General features: G+C 36.9%; 1 protein-coding gene across 3 annotated transcripts in view; it reads left to right on the forward strand.

Moving 5' to 3' along the window:
• PLPPR1 (phospholipid phosphatase related 1) overlaps positions 1-22,496 on the forward strand; it is a 464,080-nt gene that overhangs the window by 307,840 nt on the left and 133,744 nt on the right. For all 3 annotated transcript variants that reach the window (XM_074395106.1, XM_003940093.2, XM_074395107.1), the window contains one exon: positions 721-828. In XM_074395106.1, coding sequence (XP_074251207.1) covers positions 766-828 — 63 coding nt within the window. In that variant the 5' untranslated portion in view covers positions 721-765. The remainder of the gene's footprint in view (positions 1-720; positions 829-22,496) is intronic.

Raw genomic sequence — 22,496 nt, forward strand, 5'->3', positions numbered from 1 at the left:
AGTTCAAAGTAGGCAGATATGTTCTAATAAAATGTTTGATCACAGTCTGCTATTGCCCAGCTACACCATTCTTGTAAAGTCAGTGAATGTCTTATAAGCTAAATGAAATGTGTTATGGCTTTAATGCTTTGTGTTTGGGTCATACATGGGGCTGAGGGAAACCAGTGAAACAGATCAGTGACATATTAAACCAAAGTTGTTCATGGCTGTGTATTCAAGGGAGCAAGGGCAAATAATGGTCAAGGAAGGAAGTCAGGGATTAGCATTTTGGGACTAAACGTCAGTTGCAAAGGGAGAGGCCAGAGCATAAGCAGACAATTCCCTAGGTTGCAAATGGGGAGGATTAGGTGCAGGTAAGAGAGATGCATGCAGGATGGACAGTAACAAATGTTTTATATTAGAAATTGTGTGTCATGGCATCAGAGCAGTCTACTGGGGTAAGGCACTGTGCAGTACCAGGCAATTAGAATTCTGTTCCACTAACCGAGTGCACAAGGGGCCCCTGACCTGTTTATTTGGAATGTAAAACTATTCACGGCAAGTATATATTATTTGCTTTACATTGGAATGATTATTAGTCTGACTTGACTGTGTTGTAGATCACGGTTTTGCTTTTGTACACAACCTGCTTCTCTAGAAGGTAGCTGATATTTTTATGTAAGAACCGAAGGGACTTCTCAGTATATGGTTCTTATACCCTGCAACCTATTTCTATTTCAGCCTGGACAGTTTTAGACGGTGCAGTCTTGCTCTATGGTGTGAGAAATGGCTGTAGGAAACAACACTCAACGAAGTTATTCCATCATCCCGTGTTTTATATTTGTTGAGGTATGTGGACTTTTAACCTTTATGGACAAACTGAAATGGTAGTAGCAGTTTTTATTCTGATAGCTTAGATTATTTTATAAAAGTATTTAATTTTATGGTCGATAATTCAGTTTTGATAGCACAAATATTGGTAAAGAATTAATAAACTATATAAAATGTTTCTTAAATAGGAAGTTATAGAATAAGAATGTTTTTAAACTTCACCTTTGGGGTACAATAGGTGTTTTATTATATTTCTTCTATTTTCAACAGTGATGTGAATGTTAACTACAGTGATGTGAATGTTAACTATGAAAGAGAATGAAGCATTTTAATTGTTTATTAAAAAATCAATATCCTGTTTCCAGAAGTCAGTAAACCAGGTATTTTACAAATTAGGTTAGTTCATGGTTTTTTGCCTTAGAGCCCAAATAAGGAAAAATAATCTTAGAGTTTACTATCTCCACCGGACATTCTCCTTTAGTTGGGTATTGGGAGCTTGTGCAATGTGTGATTTCTTCTTTCCTGAATTACTGTGTTTAGTTGCTCTAACTTTGTGCCAGCAGTTTTTCCAGCATATTTTTGGTTAAATTATCTGAACTCCTTTTGTACTGTACCTCTCTATGTTTGCTATAGAGGAGATCAAGACATAAAATTTTAGGAAATTTGGAAAAAAAAAAAACCCTGCTTTCCAGGTTATCTCAAAATAAGATGTTGATTTGCCAGCGATATTATTGTATCTGCCTTATAAAGAAGATAGGGTGTCTAGTGGATTTTTTTTTAATCCTAAAGCTCACACCTAAAATATGACCGTGTAAAGAGTTGAAAAGCAAGCATCCTGAACTTCCTGTTTGGGTAACTGCAAGATAGTCTCTACATCCCAGGAGTGAGCTGTAGCATATTCTATGTTATGGCATCTTTTTGGCTGACTGTGGGAGAAAGGTGTGTTGATCCACTTTATTATCCATATAAAAACAAAGTTGGGTTAAACCACTATTTACATTAACAAAAATGTACTTTCGGTACATGTGTTGTTTATACAAAGCCTGTGAATCATTTAGACTACAACTTTTATGTTCTCCAACTTGAAATAACTTTACCTGTCTATATAGTCAGATGATTTTGAACAGTCTGATTTTTGTCCAAATATATGGGTGTTTGGCTGATCATTGAGTTTCACCTTACAGACATTGCTTCATACCTTTAGATGAACAAGTATTTCATAATAGTTTATTTTCTGGTGATATTTGAGAACCTGTTTGTATTGCAGAATCATGTAAAGATAGGAGAGAAAGCTGGTGCAGATATGTTAATATAAACGAAGGTACATATAGACTCAATTTAAGCTCAATCTCTGAAAGGGTAAACAAAGAACTCATCTCTCAACAAGAAATACATATTCTTAATACTCTGCATTTAACTTGCTGTACAATGCCAAAATAACTCCATTCAGGCAATAATGATAATTATATATATTGCGGTTTTTGGTTACTGGTCATCATACTGAAATTGTGATAAAGGGAAAAAATATTTTTCCTGCTGCTCATGCAAAAAGGTTAAAAAGTATACTAGTACCTTTTTCAGTGTTTGCTTTCTCTTTTGTTATATGAAAAATAACTTTTTTAAGTAGGCTGGGGAAGTTGGGGAATAAGTTATCCATCATCATCTTTATCCTCCCTGTGGCAATTTTATTTTAAATTTTCTTAAGAATCAAGTAGGAAGCAACCCTCAAAGTGAGATGTTTAATTTATTGCTGGAAGCTGTAATCTCTGAAGATTTTCAGCTCTCTAATGTGTGAATGATGAGCTTGGCTGGTGGAGCAGCAACAAAGGAGATAAATTAGTTCTTCTGTAGCTTACCCTGACACAAACATAAATAGAAGTCTACAAATCTGGGAGAAGAAAGATGGTGTGTTCTTTTCCTTGTTGTATTGTTCTTATTTTGCATGGAAGTTTAGGCTGTTATCAGTGACCTCTCTCAGAAACAGGCAAGAAAAAGGGAAAGGAAGTAGAATACAGAAGAAATTGAGGGGGAAGGAGGTGAATATCAAAGTGGCTTTCATGATTCTCATGTATTTCACTCATCAAACACTTATTGTTTACCTGCATTATTCTAGGTACTTTAACAAGGATATCAGAAAATTTGGTAAAAAAAAAGTGTCAACCTGACCAATGAATATCTTTTCACTGTTTTTTAATTATGAAAGAATTTAAGCACAGAAAATAAGACTTCCCTGCACCTACTACCAAGACAAAATGTGTCTTTCCATATCTAAGTGTTTTCCATATCTGCTTCAAATCTTTTTGTCAAGAAAAGGAAAATGTTACAGATATGGCCAAAATCCTATTGTCCTGAAGCCAGAGGACATTATATGTAGGAAGTTTGGGGCTTCTTTTCCCTGCATGATTTCCATGCATGTTTTATGTTTTCCTACATATGTATGTATTCATAAATAACATTTTAGGAAAATTTTATGGAAATGGTGCTATGCCAGATCTTTCTTTTGCAACTTGCCCTTTCATTCAACATTATGTTTCTGAGATTTATCTATATTGGCAGTTCATTCATTTTAATTGTTGCTATTTATTCTATTGTGCAAAGATACGTACTGAGGGACGGTTTCATGCATTTGTTTACTTAATGTGCTCTTTCACTATCATAAATGTTTTTGCAGAAAATATTCTTATTTTTGTCTCTGTGTGCATACATGCAAGAGATCTCTTAGACTGACACATAGCAGTAGAATTGCTAGGGGATAATTATATTTGCCAGTTGTTTTCTGCTGTATTACAGAAGCAATCTTGATATTTGTATATTAATTTCTTTGAAGAAATTTTAAAAACCTTTATGGGTATGCCATATAGCTTGTAGTGTTTTTCAGACAATTACATCATCTGTAAGTGGCAGCAGATTTATTTCTTCTTTTCCAATTGTCATGTTTTTACTTTTTTGCCTTGTCTTATTGCTTTGGTTAAGACCTCCCTTGTAATGTTGGATAGAAGCAGTGGTAGAGAGCATCATTGCATTGTTGACTGCTTTACAGAAAAATACTTCAGACTGGGTGTGGTGGCTCACGCCTGTAATTCCAGCACTTTGGGAGGCTGGGGTGGGCAGATCATCTTAGGTCAGGAGTTCAAGACAAGCCTAACCAAGAGGGAGAAATCCCATCTCTACTAAAAATACAAAATTAGCCAGATGTGGTGGTGCACGCCTGTAATGCCAGCCACTTAGGAGGCTGAAGCAGGAGAATCACTTGTACCTGGGAGGCAGAGGTGGTGGTGAATGATCACACCATTGCTCTTCATCCTGGGCAACAAGAGCAAAACTCTGTCTCAAACAACAACAACAACAAACAACAACAACGAATTTTAAATGTTTACTATTGAATTATGAATAAAGGTGGACTTTTACTTTTTTCTTGCTCCCTACCATCATCTAATTTTGATTAATTTGTTTCAATCCATTTCTTTCCTTTATTGGTTATAAATTAGAGATTATATTTCTATTTTTAAAATGCCTTTTAAATGTTAAATATCTATACCTGATAACACAAACTAAAGTTCATCCATAGCTCCATCACTTTCCTAAATGATCAATGACCGTTCTTTGGCTACTTTGAGCTCCTATATGTCATCCTACATTTTTATATTTTCCTTAAATTTTTCACTTTTTTTTCTCAGTTGGGCTTCTTTGAATTTACCTGTATTCATCAGTTTCTTTTCTTACTATTTCTTTCCTACTTTAATTTCCTCATGAAGTTTATCCTTTAGCAATCCTTTCAGCAAGTCTTATAGTCAATGTAGAGAGTCAAACTCTGAAGAGATCTATTCTGAACTAAATGAGTGGCCATGCCCTGTGACACAGCCCTCAGGAGACCCTGAGAATGTGTGCTCAAGGTGCTCAGGGTGAAGCTTGGTTTTACACATTTTAGGGAGACATTAGACATTAATCAAGTATATTTAAGATATACATTGGTTTGGTCCAGAAACATGGAATAACTCGAAGGGGAGAGCCTCCAGGTTATAGGTAGATTTTAAAATTTTCTGATTGGCAATTTGTTGAAAGAGTCATTATCAATAGAAAGGAATGTCTGGTTTGCTAAGAGGTTATGGAGACCAAAATTTTATCATACAGATGAAGCCTCTAGGTAACAGACTCCAGAGAGAATAGATTGTAAATATTTCTTACCAGACTTAAAGTCTGTGTAGATGGTAAATGCTGGTCAGCTTTTCCTGAATTCTAAAGGGAGGAGGGTATAATGAGGCATATTTGACCCTCCAACCTTGTCATGATTTAAGGGGTTAAATACCCCCACCCTTTGGTGCTTTGAAATTTCTGTATAATATGTCTAGGTGTTAATTTATACTAGCTAGGACTTATTGTGTATCTTGAATATTAACAGTAGTGTTTGTCACTAATTCTGTAAAACTCTCAGCCATTGCTGCTTCCAATATTTTTTTCTGCAATATCTTTTTGTATCTTCTCATTCTTCCACTCCATCTCTTAGCCCACCTTGTCGCTGTTTTTTTAATTTCCAGAAATTCTATATGTGTTTTTAAATCTATTTTTACAGCCTCATTTTCTGTACTTATAGTTTTGTTTCTTTTGTCTTTAGTTACATTAAATGTAATTATATGTTTTCAGCTTGTCCCATTATCCGAAATCATTGGCATTCTGATCCTCTGTGTTATGACTGATGTCTTTAGCTCATGGTGGACTGTTTCCTTATATTTGTTTTTTTTTGTTGTTGTTTGTTTAGCTTCAGTTTAGCAGAGCTTACTTCTTCTGTAAGGTTCACGTAGATCTTAGGTGTTAAGAGTATCACTTTGGAGGGATTTTGCATAAATGTTTGTTTCCCTAGGGTTTAACTTCTATATTTAGCAATTAAACGTGCAAAGTCTCACACATATAGTCAAAATTGATCTTTTCTTGTAGTCTTCCTGTACCGGATTATATGGAACAGTTTCAGTTTACCTGTGAGTTGGAAGGGAAGGAGAGAGGAATACCGTTGTAGATATTTGCAGTGGAATGTTTTTGTGCCATTTTTGTTTCATGAATGCATTCATTCATTCCACAAACCCTTATTCAGTTACTACATTTTCCCCCCAGGCATTATGTCTTTTGCCCTTTGGGATTCTTTGCATTGTAACTACTCTTCTGTAACTTGGATCTTGCTAAGTTCTTCGTAGAGCCAGGACTGTTGGGCCATGCTTGACATGTGTGTGACAGATACAGGGTGGGAATGAGACGTATACGCTGCTCATAGTGGAATGCTGATGTGCATTTTCTTGGTGATTTTAATTGTAAGAGCAGAGTTTTGATGGGGATGTTTTGTTTATCTATGGAAGTTGGTGAGGAGAATAGATGCCAACCAGCCTCTACAATTCAAAGTTGCTGATGACTGACTGAGGACTCTGCCTGGGACTCACCCAGAAGGCTGAAATGGTGGTAGAGAAGCTGCCTGACCATGCCGCAGGCAACAGAAAAGGTCTTATGGGGACCACAAGTCAGGAGCAGCATTGCCCTTGGCAATCCTTGAATTCCTTATAGACCAACAGGAAAAGTTAAGATGCCACTGGAGAGAGAAAAGTTTGTAGATGAGGAGAGGACCTCCGGGGAAAAGCTAAAAGGGAGAGGATTAACAGTGAGAGGAAAGCAGAATGGATGGAGAAGTTTGTGTAATGGACATGGCAGGCAGTTCTGGAAACCAAATCCTTGAATAATAGATATTCAGAAAAATTTATCCTTTGTACATCTCCCGGTTGTAGTACTGGCCAGAGCCCTTAAAAATAAGATAATAATTTTAAGGGCCAGGATATAAACTTTTCTATCACTTGTCAGACAGAATCACTAAAATTTCAAGATAATCCACAATGATATTTTTGGCCAACAGGTCGTAGCTTTTCAGTGCTCCGGTTCTATTACAGCGAGCAGAAACAATGCTGAGCCAGACAAAAGCTAGAAAAGTCAGAGGGAGTAGGAAAAGGAGAAAATTGACAATCTTTAAATGAACATGAGGACATCCATTTTCTCATCCTCATTTTTTTTCTCCTTAAAGTCATAACATGACTTTTGTTAGAATAAGGGTACTTAAACATACCCAACAAATTAAAAATAGTGATAAAAATTCAAATAGTCTGTGTTTTTCATTCTTAGTCCTCTTTCTTTTCCCCTTCCTTCTGCCTTCCCTTCTTCCTTCTCTCCCATTCCACTTCTGATACTCTTTCTCTCCTCCTGTTTTCTCCCTCTTTCGGTTTTTTTTTTTTCACTGTCATTTCAGCAATACCTCTCATGCTTGAGGCTCTTTTCATAAAAAGAACTTTGAGGAAAAACACGTTGTAACTGGTGAGTGAAACATCTGAAAAACAAGAATGTAAACTTCTTGAGGTCTCTCGTGGCTTCTCACAGCTAATATCAGCCATATTTTCCAAAATGCTTAAAACAGGACTGAGATGTCCTGTTTGACAGATCTTCCCAGACATCAGTGAATTCCTCTCAAGACAATTTCATCTTGTTTTCTGTGAAACCGTTAATAACTCAGTCAAGTCTCTTTTATATATATTTGTGGTAATAGCAACTCTAAGTGGAGCTTAGTTACCATAGCAGACAATATTAAGTACCAGGAATTGGACAGAATGAATGAAATTGTTGTTTGATGTGTACAGATCTGACATTTTATCATTTTGATGGCTGCTGATCCTTGGAATTTTTATTACCTACTTTTGACAACTAATTTTTCTCAGCTCAAACCTAGCAGGTGATTGTTATAAACTGCAGTCTGCAGATAAATAATATCATGAAGTTCAGCAAGAACTTGATGATTTCAAGTGTCTTTCTCTGGGGCCAGTACTTCAGGAATTCTATATCATCACGTTTGGACACTGAATGCCATTTCATTGCTTCCTTGTTTTCTGTGCCTCAGGTTTTGAAAGATGAATGTCTTGGCTTTGCTTTTTGCTCTTTTGAGTCTAAGTCTCAGAAACAGTGCTCAGGTCTGTTTCTGAGACTTAGATTTTTACATTTAAGTAATATAAAGTTAAAGTAACATTTTCACATTTAAGTAACAAAGTTTTAAAAAGTCTCTTTTACTTCTTTAGAGAAGTTCTTATTAAAGGATCATAATTTTATCCTTATATAGAATTAAGTGGGAAGAGAAAATAATTTGATGTCAAAAGCACAGGGTTTGAGTCCTGGCTCTGCCATTTATTGCTAGTATAAACTTGGGGAAGTTCTTTGGACCCCAATTGCTTCATCTGTGAAATGGAAATAAAAATGACTTCCTTATGGGAAGTTTTTGGGGGAAAAATGAGGCAATGTACCTGAAAGTGTTTGCCAAGAGGTGAGTGATTAATAAATGTTAACATGAAAATAATGAAAAACAACAGTTTCTACATAGTATAAAACAACAAAGATGAAAAATAACCTACCCCCCACCACACATACCCTTGACACAAAGAAATGGAGTCTGCATAGTTTAATCCCTAAAAATGCGACATTGCTAGGTTTGAATATTTTTATAATACATATTAAGGTGGTTACTGAATAAGGTCTCAAACAAAGTAATAAAAATTTTTGAAAGTCTTTTAAATTGGAATGACAAATATAAAGTACTTTTGCATGCATTTTCTCGCTTAAACATCATTTGACTAGTGTTGCAATATTAGAACAAGGATAATACAAACATTCAGATGTCTGTTTTTCATGGTATTGAAAAGCCAGTGTTAAGTTCTAAAATGAGCTATCATTTCCATCACCCTTTACCACTGTCTTTAGATGCCCTTCCACTTGAGTGAGGGTTCCTCTGTTCTTCAGCACTGAGACTCTCCAAGGAGAATATTAGGAATCAAGTCCCCTGTTAAAATAAATCATCACAAAGCAGAGAAAAGAAGGTAGGACTAAGAAAATGGGTCTGGCCCCAGAGGACAAGGAATTGGGAGAGAAGGAAATAGTGCTCTCAGGGAAATCAGGTGGTTAGACTCCAAGGGAAGGCCTGGGAGTTGAGCCTGGAAATATCCTACCTGCCATGTTTCTCTGTAATTCCCCTACTCCCTTTTCCTATTTTCCTTAATGGTCTATCCTTCTCTCCCCACCTGGCCCTTTCAGACATAATAAAGACCCAATCTGGCTTTGGGGTGAAATACAAATCTCATAAGTAAAAGATATACAGCCTCACCAGTAATCTCTAAAATGGTAATAATAATAACTGTAACATACCATGGAAGGATTTTGAATGAGAAGGGATGAAGTCAGAATGAAAGCACCTTTGCTCTCGTCAACATTTTGATAAAATAGATAAATCTGCACATATCTTAAGATATGTTATTCAAGTTTCAGATTTTTAAATCCCCAAATATTGGCATTATATCATTAAATACACCATATTTGACATTTGTATGGTATTTTAGTATAAAACTTGAGTACTAAAAAATCATTAGGATAATATTGACCCTATGCAATAGAAATTCATCTACACTTTTTAAATTTCAAATGACAAAGTATAGAGGAATTAACTGATTTGCTTAAGGCTACATTGTCAATAGGTGCTACAGTTGAGATTTAAATGTAACATAAATGCAAATCTTAGATTTCTTCCACTACAAATATGTAGGCAATATATTGGTCTCAGAGACACATTCAGGAAGTCAACTTTCTCCACTGGATAACAAACATAGATTAAGAAAGTCCTTTCTGATATGTTCAGACATAGAGAAATGTTGAAATACGCGCTTTCTACAATCTGCCTTCCTTTAAGAGCTTAAAGAATATTTTTCTATTTTAATTTAAGTAAATCTCAACTATCTGGAACTCTGGATACAGGCTCATTTTGTTTGATGGAGGTTTAGCTGATAATAGAAAACTCCTCTGATGTCTATAACTGTTGAGTAACACTCATTTAAAAATCTATTTTGAGTGATTTCAAGTATATTCTATGTAGTAAAAAATAAATACTCAAGTACTTACAACTCAGCTATATAAAATCTTAACATTTTGACATTATTTAGTTCCGATTTAAAATAAAATAATAAAAGCATAACTGATGTCATTGAAGCGCCCATGAACCCTCCCACAGAGGATCTCGTCTTCCTCTTTGCCTCTGCGGTGATAATCCCCAAGCTGAATTTGATGCATGTAGTTTTCTAAGATGTGAACAATTTGCTAAAATGCACTTACTTTGTGCCTTAAAGAGTTCGAAATGCTGAGTGCAATTATATCTAGTTTTTTTAATGATAAGGTATTAAACACAAGTTGTGATTGTAGGCTATCATAGTTGTAGATGTATAGGAAATTGGACCAAATACATGTATGGACCCAGGCTATGTATTATAAATTGGCATTTAAAAATAATCTCTGCTAAAACTGATGTTAATAATTAGTATGCAATAGTTTTGCCATAATAACAGACTATGTCTAAATCTCAGTGGCTTAACACATCACAAGCTGATTTCTCACACCGCCGGTCCCATGTATGTTGGTGTGAGAGCTGTGTTCATCAGAATTACTTGGGGACCCATCCTGTTGGTATCTCTATCTCCACAAGCTTTTATGGCCACTTTGTTAAAGGGTAACAAACAAACATGGTGATTCACAACACAGGCTTTTTAGCTTCATATTTAATTGATATAGGTCACTTCCACTCACATTTCATTAGCCCAAGCAATGGAAATGTGGCCATGCCCCACTTCAAAGAGATTAGGGAATTGCATTCTACAAAGCTATTGAAAGGAATGAGATTCTTTATAGTCCAAATGATTACTACGGCTCCCTCATGGTTTAAGCTCTTCCTACCGAAAAGTAAGTCCCAAATCAACCAGATAATAAAAGGTTTTATTTAGACATATTCTAGTTCATAAAGACATTTGCATGTGCTTTTGAGTTTTTCATTCATTAAATAATTTATGTAGTAAATGGTGCTGATGGAGTTCCCTGTCACTAAAGAGTTCAAGCAGAAACCAGTTTGCCAAGTGGTAGGAGGCTGAAGAGGAGATTCTAGCACTATGTGAGTGACTGGACTAGAAGACCAGTAACATTTCCTTATGACTCTGGGTACCTGTCATTCCAAAGATGACAGTCTTAGTGACAACCATATATGCCAAAATATCTGGCATCTTTCAGATTCTACCCCAGCTTTCCTCAATCTGCCATCTATTTTGTGTTGTTTTCCAGACCACCTTGTTCCTATGCTGTATGCCATATGGTAACGTCACATGTTTCCTGTAAATTTCCCCGAGAATTAGCATTATAGTACTTTAAACCAAGCATGCTTCATGATGTTGAATGAATATACCAATACTTTGATCTTCATAGAATTTTACATTCTTCCCTTCCCTCATGGGGCATAAGCCCAGACAACCATTCCAAGATAATGACAGACTCTGAAGTAAACATATTATATTTTTAAGAACTATAAAAGATAGCATCTTGTCTAATGCAATGTATTATTTTGCATAGGTAGCTGGTAAATTCATTCCCTGCTTTGTGATGCATTTTTCTCTCATTGAATTAACCCCTCTTTGAATATAGTAACCATACTGTTCATTGATATGTGTAGCTGGCCAAGGTATTAGACTTTCTCTTGAATGTTAACTCCAAAATTACATGAAGCATAATTTCTAAGCCAATGCAGTGCTATAATAATTTACTTTAAGACAACAACTGACATTCCAATCTATCTTGGAGCTGATAAAAACAGACTTTATAGGAAGTCTACTTTTAAGAGGATGAAATATAAAATGCAAGTCTGTTGAGAGAGTAGTTTGGCAATGTTTGGCAAAATTGTCAAGATTTTGTATTCGTCTTAGACCCCAAAAGAACACTCCTAATAATCTATCTTACAGAAATCATGAATATGACAGATTTTGCTGCAAGGTAATTTATCACAAAATTGTTAATGATGGAAAATAAAATTCCCAATATTAAACTATAGAGTATTGTTTTTAAAATTCTTGACCATTTAGATAGTGGACCACTATGCATTGATAAAAAATTACATTGTTAAAGATTTAACCTCATGAGAAAATATTCAAATTAGATAGTTAAGTGAATGCAGGAGGGAATGTCTTCAAAGTAATATGTAATCTCAGTTTCCCCAGGCTTCACCAGTACACAAATATAGATGACAGTCATGGTGTCAGTAGGAACTAAAACATCCGTATCTATTGCTCAGACCTGTTCACAGAGGATTCCAACAGCTCTACATCTTTGCCCGGTTGAGCCTGAGATTTTCACCTGTGTTCATGAAGCAGTCTCTTGCCTTGTTACCCAGAGAATGCGCCACCTTTGTCTTCATCAACTTTGGTCATGCATATTTGTTTCTTCAAGCAAAGAAAGCATGTAAAGTTGCCTCACCCTGCCATTGCTAGCATTACTTACAGGAGGGATGGTGATATGGACCCACTAGTATTATACTTTCTCCACATAGAGGCGGGAAGAAGCCCTGCTCCCAAACTTGATGTCTCACTGTTACCTGAATATCAGTGGGGTGCTGTGTCTTAAGTTTCTGCCTACAGCCCTTGTCAGAGGACCAGACCTGAATCCATGTACTTGTGGAAGGACAAATATTTAAGGCAGACGTCCTTGTCTTATCTGCTATCATTTTTTTCCTTCCACTTTCTCTGTGCACATTAATTCATAGAAATGGTTTTTGCGAGGAGAGAGATCCAAGATGGCTGATCACTAGCAGCTCGGAATTGTAGCTCCCAGTGAAAGCGCAAAGAACGAGAGGACGCCACACCTTCACATGAATTCTTGTTGCTCACGCACCAGGAGATTCCCAGCGGAGGAGCCCCACGGGTCGCCAGCGCGACTCTTGTGACCGGCGAGGCGGTTTTGCCGGCGCCTCGGAGCGACGGTTCTTGGTGCAGAGTCAGAAAAGCACCATCAATCTTAACGCCGCTGATTTAGTCGGCGCAGTGGGTTGCTCAGATTTCGACACTGAGAATCAGTAAGTTGGACGTCCACTCAGAAACCTAATTACAAAGACGGTGAATACAAGGACCACAGATGGATAAATTTATAACGAAGGGAGGAAAACGGCCAAAAAAGGCTGAGAATGCCCAAGATCAGAACGCCTCTCCCTCAGCGGGGGATCACAGTTCCTCATCAGCAACGGAACAAGGCTTGATGGAGAACGAGTGTGTTCCAATTACAGAAGCAGGCTTCAAAATGTGGATAATGAGAAACTTCTGTGAATTAAAAGAACTTGTTTTAACCCAATCTAAAGTAACTAAGAACTTTGAAAAAAGATTTGATGAAATGTTAACAAGAATACACAATTTAGAGAGGAATATAAGTGAATTGATGGAGCTGAAAAACACAATAGGAGAACTTCGTGAAGTATGCACAAGTTTTAACAGCCGAATTGATCAAGCAGAAGAAAGGATATCAGAGGTCGAAGACCAACTCAATGAAATAAAACAAGAAGACAAGATTAGAGAAAAAAGGATAAAAAGGAACGAGCAAAGTCTCCAAGAAATATGGGACTATGTGAAAAGACCTAATCTACGCTTGATAGGTGTACCTGAATGTGACGAAGAGAATGAATCCAAGCTGGAAAATACGCTTCAGGACATTATTCAGGAAAATTTTCTCAGCCTAGTAAGGCAGGATAATATTCAACTCCAGGTAATACAGAGAACACCTCAGAGATATTCCTCAAGAAGAGCAACTCCAAGGCACATAATCGTCAGATTCACCAGGGTTGAAATGAAGGAGAAAATACTAAGGGCAGCCAGAGAGAAAGGTCAGGTTACCCACAAAGGGAAGTCTATCAGACTTACAGCAGATCTCTCAGCAGAAACCCTACAAGCCAGAAGAGAGTGGGGGCCAATATTCAACATCCTTAAAGAAAAGAACTTTCAACCCAGAATTTCACATCCAGCCAAACTAAGCTTCACAAGTGAAGGAAAAATAAAGTTTTTTGTGAATAAGCAAGCACTCAGAGATTTCATCACCACCAGGCCTGCTTTACAAGAGCTTCTGAAAGAACCACTACACATAGAAAGGAACAAACAGTATCAGCCTTTCTAAAAATATTATCAAAAAGAGCATCAATATAATGAAGAATTTACATCAACTAATGGACAAAATAGCCAGCTAATGGCAGTATTAAACTCACATATATTATTATTAATTCTAAATTTAAATTGACTAAATCCCCCAATCCAAAGACAGGCAATTTGAATAAAAAACTAAAACCCATCAGTAAGCTGCATCCAGACCCATCTCACATTCAAGGACACACAAAGACTCCAAACAAGGGATGGAGAAGGATTTACCAACCAGACAGAGAGCTAAAATAAATAAATAAAAAGCAGAAGTTACAATTAAGCAACAGGGATCAAAAGAAGCAAAGAAGGACATTATATAATGATAAAAGGATCAATGCAACAACAAAAAGAGCTAAAGATTCTAAATATATATGCACCCAATACAGGAATACATAGATCAGTACCACATCATATCAACTTAGAAGTTTAAACGAAATGTTGGTTGGCTCCTTGTTTGTTATTCTCTTCCCTCATTTTCTTTTATGTTTCCATTATTAAGGACAATTATAGGCCTACCCATATTTAGATTGCATTCTAGCCCAGGCAATAAAGCAATACCCCCATCCTCTCTCCCTCTTCCTCTTTCTCTTTCTTCCTCTTCTTTATTCTTTTTCTTATATAAAAAAAGTCAAATTTATTAAGTGTAATTTACTTGCAGTAAAATTCAGTTTGATAAAACTGGATCCCCTCCACAATCAAGAAAAAGAACATTTCCAAAAAGTCTCCTTATGCCCTTCCTGACATCCAGCCCCACTCACCCTCAGCCCTGATGACCACTAACGGGTTTTCTAAAAAAAAAAAAAAAAAAAAAAAAAGAAATATTATCGTTATTATTTTAAATAATGTTTCTTCGTCAATTTGAAAGCCTACCGTAAGCTAGAGTCTATCCTCTTTTTCACTAGTATTTTTCACTTGGTACGCAAACAATGCTGCTCAATTAAATAGTGGGGTGGACTAAACTGAAATAACATTCTCTAGGCTACGAGAATCAATACTTACAGAGACCCAAACAAACTGTAAAAAAAAAAAGAAAATCTAGATGTAATCAAAGCTCAGGGATGCTCAGGGATATAAAACTTTCATAACCATACACATATTGCTAGGGCAAACACCATTATTATCAAGGTATCAACAAGAAAAACGACTTTGCAATTGCTGGACTGAAAATCTCTAACCCAACCACATTTTTATGCATGATCATTTTTATGATTAGTTTCAAAAGAACCACAACAACAATAATAATAACCTTCACTAACATTCATTGAACGTACTATGTGTCCGGCTTTTTGCTAAGAGATTTGCATAATGATCTATTTAATTTTCCGGCAATACTCTTTGTTATTGGCTCCATTTTCAGATAGTGAAACCAAGGCATAGAGATGAGGTGATTGCTCAGTGTCAAAACAGTTAGAAGGAAGCAGAGCTGGGTCTCAAACACATAGAGCCCAGTGTGAGCCAGAACCACAGCACTGCGCTATCCTAGTGGACTGTCGATTGCATGAGGTTTCTTAGAACTGCAGTTATTGCACGATGCCCACATCATCTCATTTGCTTTTTCTACTTTTCTAAGGGACAGTTCCTCTTACTTTAGCTATATCCCAATAAAGACGAAGGCACAGAGATGTCAAACAAAAAAAAAAAAAAAAAGAAATGGTTTTTGCAAACCATCAGATTCACTAACTTCTCAGATATGCCAGGTATGTTAGAGTCATGGCAGTAGATATTGCAGGCTCCAACCCAGATAACCTCTCCATTCCAACTGGGCAAAACATGTGAAATGTGATGCCTTTTTGGAATTATGTGCCTATACAAGTGTATGCCTAGAAAGAAAAGTTATGCACCAAAATCAGTGTCTGTTTCTGGGTGTTGAACTTGTATTGCATTTTATCAGAAAAAATAAAGTAACTAGCTGTGAAGACTGCATTAAGTTACTGATGTGTATAGTATGAAATACAGAATTCTTTATACAAAGTTAGAGACTGGTTATGTCTTCTGCAATTTGAAAGTTATTTATATTCACAAAAATTCCAAAGACTTACATATCCTTTCTCAAAGCACAATAGAAACAGTGAGAGTGATTTTTTTTTCTAACAAACACCTGATTATTTTTTACAACACATTCTATGTGGTTTTCACCAATGCCAAGCCTTAGGGAGTATTGCTATAAATAATTACACTCATGTTTCACTTGTCAGTTTTGTTTAGGGAAAGGTATTTGAGTACTCTGAATTTCCTTTAGGTTAATAAATTGTTCATTATATAAAATAAATAGTTTTCCTTATTTTAGTTTTAGTACTATATTTTCTACATATACCTGTGTATGTAGCTCTGGCCAGCATACCCACTGGTGTTCTCATTCTTTGTGGCACATGTTAAATCAGTAAAGAATCTGTGCCCTACTCCTATCCCCATGAACTTACCACCACCAAAAACATCCCTCCTCGCAGTTAATGATAAAAGCATAGACTCTTAGAGCTAAATGGGCCCTTGGATCACGTATGCAAATCCCTCGTTTCAGATTAGGTAACAGATTCATAGAGGTTAAGTAACTCGTCTAAGATCATACAACTGATTTTAACCGAGTTCACAACCAAACCTGCAAGTCCTGATTCTGTCCTGATCAATGACAAATTTAATTTCATATTTATAGCTAAATTTTAAAAGCAGAACTATAAAACTTACTCCAAAATGTTTATAGGAAGAATAATTTCATAATGGGCAGTGTGGTACATCTTCACATACGTAACATGATGAGAGGAGGAGCCTTCAAGAGTAGGAGATCCCAGTACCTACCAAGATTCTATAGGCGCTCCAAATCACCTGTCCGAAGGGGTCAGGAAAGCCGGCCAGAGAAAGTTACATTTAGACTAATACCTGAAGACCAGTGAGGGGTGAAGGGCTTCAGAAGGAAAGGATAGCTTGGCATGGACCGAGACCTATAAAGGTACTGAGAATTTGAAGAGCCCAAAGAGTTTCCAGACTAGAGCTTGGAAGATGAGACGGGGAGCAGCGACAGAGGAGACTGGCAAGGTGGAGAGAGACCAAATCGTTCAGTACCTTACAGGCCGTATTGTATAGTTTATTTATCGTAGGGTCTTTGGGAAACAAGAGCATTCTTGGATATTTTGAGTTTAGACCTTACCTGTTGATATGAGATCAGAGAAGTGGTGCTGAGAACCTGGAGCCATGGAAAGGGGACATGAGCTGAGATTTTCACTATTTATAATGGATACCATCTCCCTCGGACTGCAGAGTATCTTTCTCAGAGAGGAACAAGTGTCACGGCCCCAGAGCCCTCATTGCCCACTTTTCCTAACACATAGTAGACAGATAAAAATGTGAAAGGAACTCTATGTTATTGAAAAACTTCTGAATATAAGGGATTGCTTTCTGAACTACTATGTCACCCTTTCTTATAACTCAGGAAACTTAAAAACACAGTCTCAATGGTTGGCCTAACTTTGATGCTTTGCAAAGCTGCTTTAGTTTATCTGCCAGTCCCTGTGGCACAGGCTTGAAAATAGTCTTTTTCCTAAGATTTCTAACCAGCATTTGTAAGTACAATAACTTTATTCTTTGTCCTAATGTCAGCTCTTCTGCCCTATTTTCCCCATAAATGTATTCCTTCAGCAGACCATGTGTTAGAAAAATGTGGTCACTCTAGCATAAGGGTATCTGACACTTTTCCTCCTGATGCATGATCTGTTGGATATAGAAGTGATTTGTTTCCCCATATAAGTGATTTTTCAGAATTGGACTGGCAAAGTGCTAACTCAACCATATACTCATTATATTCTTTATGAGCAACAGCTTATATTTGAAAAATGAGACACAGAAAAATAAGGTACATCTATGACCAAGATAAAGATCTTTATCTCTGAGGTACTAATTAGCCTATATGGAGATTAAAAATAGCCTTTGGTTTCACTTGCACACTTTTTTCTTACTGTGGCACACAGACCACCTGCTTTGGAGTGATTGGAGTTCTTGTTAAAATCCTGAACCTTGCCACTGATTTTAATCAGAATGGGAGGAAACTAGAGATTTGCATTTTATAAGTTTTTAGGTCATCCCAATAAAGATTCAGAACTAAATGAATAAGGAACCTCATTTTGAGAAGGTATACCAATAAAGTATGGGAGATGCTCATTTTCTCATGATCTATCCCCAGGGCCCTTGCAAACAGTTCTGGAACAGATAGGATTCTCTGTCCTCTGACTTAGGCTGTTCTCCAGCTATAAGAACATGCTAGGTCAATGAACAGAGTAGACTATAATTGCAGGGGCATTAGCACTCCCAAGAGCAACCCTCAACCAAAGAAGGAGGGGTGATGGTAGATGAATAATCCAGCTTCCTCATTACTCAGTGCGACAATTCCACAGGTAGTTCGATGTAGCCTTTGAGAGGGTACCAGCAAAATAGAATGCTGGGTGCCCATAGTGATAACACACTCATTAATAGACTTCATTGGCTTTTCTCCCTTTCCCATCCCATCCCACCCCATCCCTTTGGGAAGTAATCCCATTCAGTATGCTTCCTGGGATCACTTCACAAATAAGCTGCTTGCACCCACATCACTGTCTCAAAGTTCACTTTATGGGAAACTCAATAAGGCAAAGAATACATACAGAGTAGAAAAACTTTATTCTGACAAAACTAGGTGATAAGATTTGAAGAATAGAGGGCTAAAACAATTTTTAAAGAGATTTGAAGTAAATCTGAGAGCTATGTGATCCAGGGTACTTATTACTTAATAAAAATTAAGTCAAGTTAGATAATTTCGTTATGTATTTATCATGTTGCGTGCCATTATTTCCATGTAGGTCCCCATCCTTCTGTGAAATTTAATGTGTTCTACATCCTTCCCAAGCAATGCGTTTTAATCATTTGATATTAAACTTTGCAACTTTTCCTTGAGAATGTCTTCAGATTTTCTGGAGATAAATATTTTGTATACATTGCATGGAATTTAGATAACTTAAAAAATCATTAATTTTCTTTTGATAGTAGGTAAAATCATCTCAGAAAAAAGTGAAGTCTTATTTTCCCTGGAAGTGTATGTTATTAGATCCAATTTCTTAATCTGTTTATGCTTCTATAAAAAAAAATATGATCCTGAGTACATTATTTTAAAAAAAGCAGCAAAGTATTTTTCACGGTTCTGGAGTCTGGAAAGTTCAAGATCAAGCCTGTCTGGAAAGGGCTGCAACCTCTGGAGGGGACAAACACCATGTCCTCACATGACAGGAAGACACTCTGGAGTAAGAGAGCATGGTAGTTTAGGGAAAGTTTGGATTTGAGGGTCTGACAAAAATATCTGTATGACCTTCAGCAGGTTACTGACCATCTCAGAGTTTCAGTTTTCTAAAGTATGAAAAGCTAATAATAATACCTGCTTTACTAAGCTGTTTTGAGAGTTAAATAGAGCTTTTAAGGTGCCTAGAACCTGGCAGGCTACATGCTCAGTAATCATTAGCTCAAAAGATAGTCAAGCTAAAGCCAACGTGAAAAAGCCATCCTTGTATCAGCTCAGGGGTGCCCTTCAGGTTTCTTATCACATAGTTTTATTCAGCTTGTTTTATTATATCATTTCATTTACTAACTCATCTTGGGCTGAGGAAGAATTATTTATAGGATTCTGTGTGGTCAACGCCTGTGACCTGCAAACATGTGATTGATTTTGGCATGATCCCCAGCTCAGATGAAAGCTCAAAGGGCTGGCTTGTCAACCTAATGGCATACACAGAGTTTGTTCAATTTGTTTGCTTTCCACAGAAATTAGTATACTTTGACAGAACTGAATGAAAAGAAAAAAACAGATAGTTTTGACACTCTTCAAACACAAGATGCAAAGTAGGGAATTAATCAGGTCCACCCAGTTTGGAGGTTTATGTGCCCACTCTTGCCACTAAAACACAAGTCTTAGTTGCATGAAAATTTTCCCTTTGGATTGGTCATGCAAACTTGCATTGTATAAGCAATAACAAATTCTCTGACACATATTTCCAAGCAAAATTAAGACCGTCGTTGGTTGTTTAATGGACATAATGTGACTGCTTAGACTATTTGTGAATTTCATGCTATAGAGAATTTCATGCTGAGTTCTTATTAGCAAATTCTACTGTTCATTGTGAGAATCCTTTGTGAAAATGTTTTTTATTGCATACATACCTTATCCTCCCAAAATATTTTGTCTTCTCTTGTCTTACCTATATGGCTGCATATGTAGGAGTCTAATCATCCCTCCCTGCCCTCAACCTTTTGAGGGCTAGGGTAATATCATTTCCATCTTTATATCCCTCAACACTTGCTATTGAACAGTTATGTTCACAAACTATATGCTTGTTTTAGATTGGATTCTTCCAGAAGCCAACCCTAAAATGAGGATTTGAATGCAAGTAGTTTACCTGGGTGGTAATCCCAGAAAGTACTACAGAGAGCATGGAAATGGAAATGAAATGAAGCGAATACAGGATGCATTAAAGAGCAGGCTCTCATCGTGGAGAAATGGGGCTCTAGGTATGCTGAGACTTCTAGGAGGTTGCCAGACTATGCCTCAAAGTTCTCCCAGCTGGAATATTTGTCATATGGTAGCTACATTGTTGTTTGAGGTTTATTCCCAGCAGCATTGAATTCTGGGCACTTTGGGTAGCCTTGCATACAGCCAGTGTAGTTCTGAGTCTCAGAAAATCCTCAGGCACAGATCCATTCTTGTAAGAAAAAGGTGAGTACAAAGGGACTAGGGCAGGGCACTAGCCGCCTCTGCAGTAATGCTCAATAAACTCCTATTGCACAGAATTGAATGGAAGTTGCCAAGAGCTATGAGAAATGTCAAATAACCCCAAGACCTCAAATCATTGATTTTTTGCAAACCTCCTGCAGATACATGTTTAAAACAGTATCAACTCTGTTATTACTGAATGATTTGGGAGCAGTGACTTCTCTAAAAGCCACAAGGCAGTTTTTCTTAGAGTACACTATTCTATCACACTATAGGTATGTCTCCTATACCCAGGCTATGTTACAAATGGGGCATTAAAAGTATTAGGCTGGTGCAAAAGTCATTGCTGTTTCTGCCATTACTTTTATAGCATACCTTTAATAATTTTTAAACCAAGCTATATGGGATTTCAGCAGAGACCCTAGGGGAAGAAACAAAAACAAACGAAAGATTTCATGATCCTTTTGAAACAGTGCTGAGCCAGGGATCAGGGAATTTGCATTCTAATCTTCATTCTTGTGTAAACTTGTAGCCATGCGGCCTTGGAGAAATCACTTTGAACCTTCTAGACTTCATTTTGCTCAACTGTAAAATGTACATATTGAACACTAAGGTTTCTTCCAGATTCAAGCATAATGATCCTATGAAATAAGGCAATGGGACTTAGACTTATAAAAGTTACGTGGATCTAGTAGAAATTGGGAGGGGAAAATGGACATACATATGTGCAAATACATATATTTCTGTAATATGTACATAGATGTGTATATTTTTATTTTAAAAATTAATTTTTACTCAAAATTAAAAAACAAATTTTATAGCATTCAGAATGTGATTTTCAAATTTTTTTTTCTCTTTTTTCCTGAAAGCAAATATTCTCTACCACTTAGACATGAGAATGTGTTTTCCATGTAGGATCAGAATAGGGAAAGGAATTTGAGAAAGAGTTATATCCTTGTTTTTCTTATTACTGGCCTGATTTAAGTGGTCTGTAAAGATAAGTGTCCATGGAAACTCTGTGTGGATGCACTAAGACTGCTTCCCCTGTAATGCAAGTTTCTCTTAATTTCCTATGAGTCTTCAGAAGCTCAGCAGGATTATACCAGTGTAAAAGGATTCCCTATCATTTAGTGAAAGAAAGAAAGAAAGAGAGAGAGAGAGAGAGAGAGGGTGGGAGGGAGGGAGGGAGGAACCTTGCAGTTTGTTTGCTGATTTAGCCTAAGTGTTGGTTTTATAACCTAGTATAAATGGAAGATTTCATCCTATTTGTTCTCAAGAGGTAGAGTGGCATGTAAGGAGTAGTACCAACCAGCTCAAGCCCATTGGAGATTTCTAGACTCACCTGCCTCAAACTCTGTTTCCTAGAGGACTTTATGTCACACCATGAATAAGGGAAATCAGGAGTTTCAAGATAAGGATGAAAATCATATTGTACTAGAGATGCCAACAAAAGGCACTTAACATTCTAGATCAGCACTAAACTCAGTCATCCCTGGCTTTCGCCTTCCCACCTGGGTGCTTGTCACCTGAATGCCTAGGCTTTGCTGATGTTCGGAGGAAGATGCTGAGTATGATTAGCTCTGGTTTTAAGTTCCCGCCAGCCATGTTGATGAGTATTCTGCATTATATGGCATTCAGTATGTGATTTGCAATTTTTTTTTCTCTTTTTTCCTGAAAGCAAATATTCTCTACCACTTAGAAACATCTGAATCTGGTCTTTGAGAGGAGAAATTGCATAAAGAAATTGCATAAAAATTCTCAATATATGGAAACAGCAGTTTCCATGCATTGAGAAATATATATTGCTGTTTCCATATATCGAGAAAGCAAAGCCACAGCCAGGCTTTTCTTAAAGGGCTAGGCTACTATGTGCACTTCCCTGGAGACCAGCCTCATTCCAAACTGGGTCTTGAGGACCCTGG

Source organism: Saimiri boliviensis, chromosome 2 (assembly GCF_048565385.1).
Source record: "Saimiri boliviensis isolate mSaiBol1 chromosome 2, mSaiBol1.pri, whole genome shotgun sequence".
NCBI lineage: Eukaryota > Metazoa > Chordata > Mammalia > Primates > Cebidae > Saimiri > Saimiri boliviensis.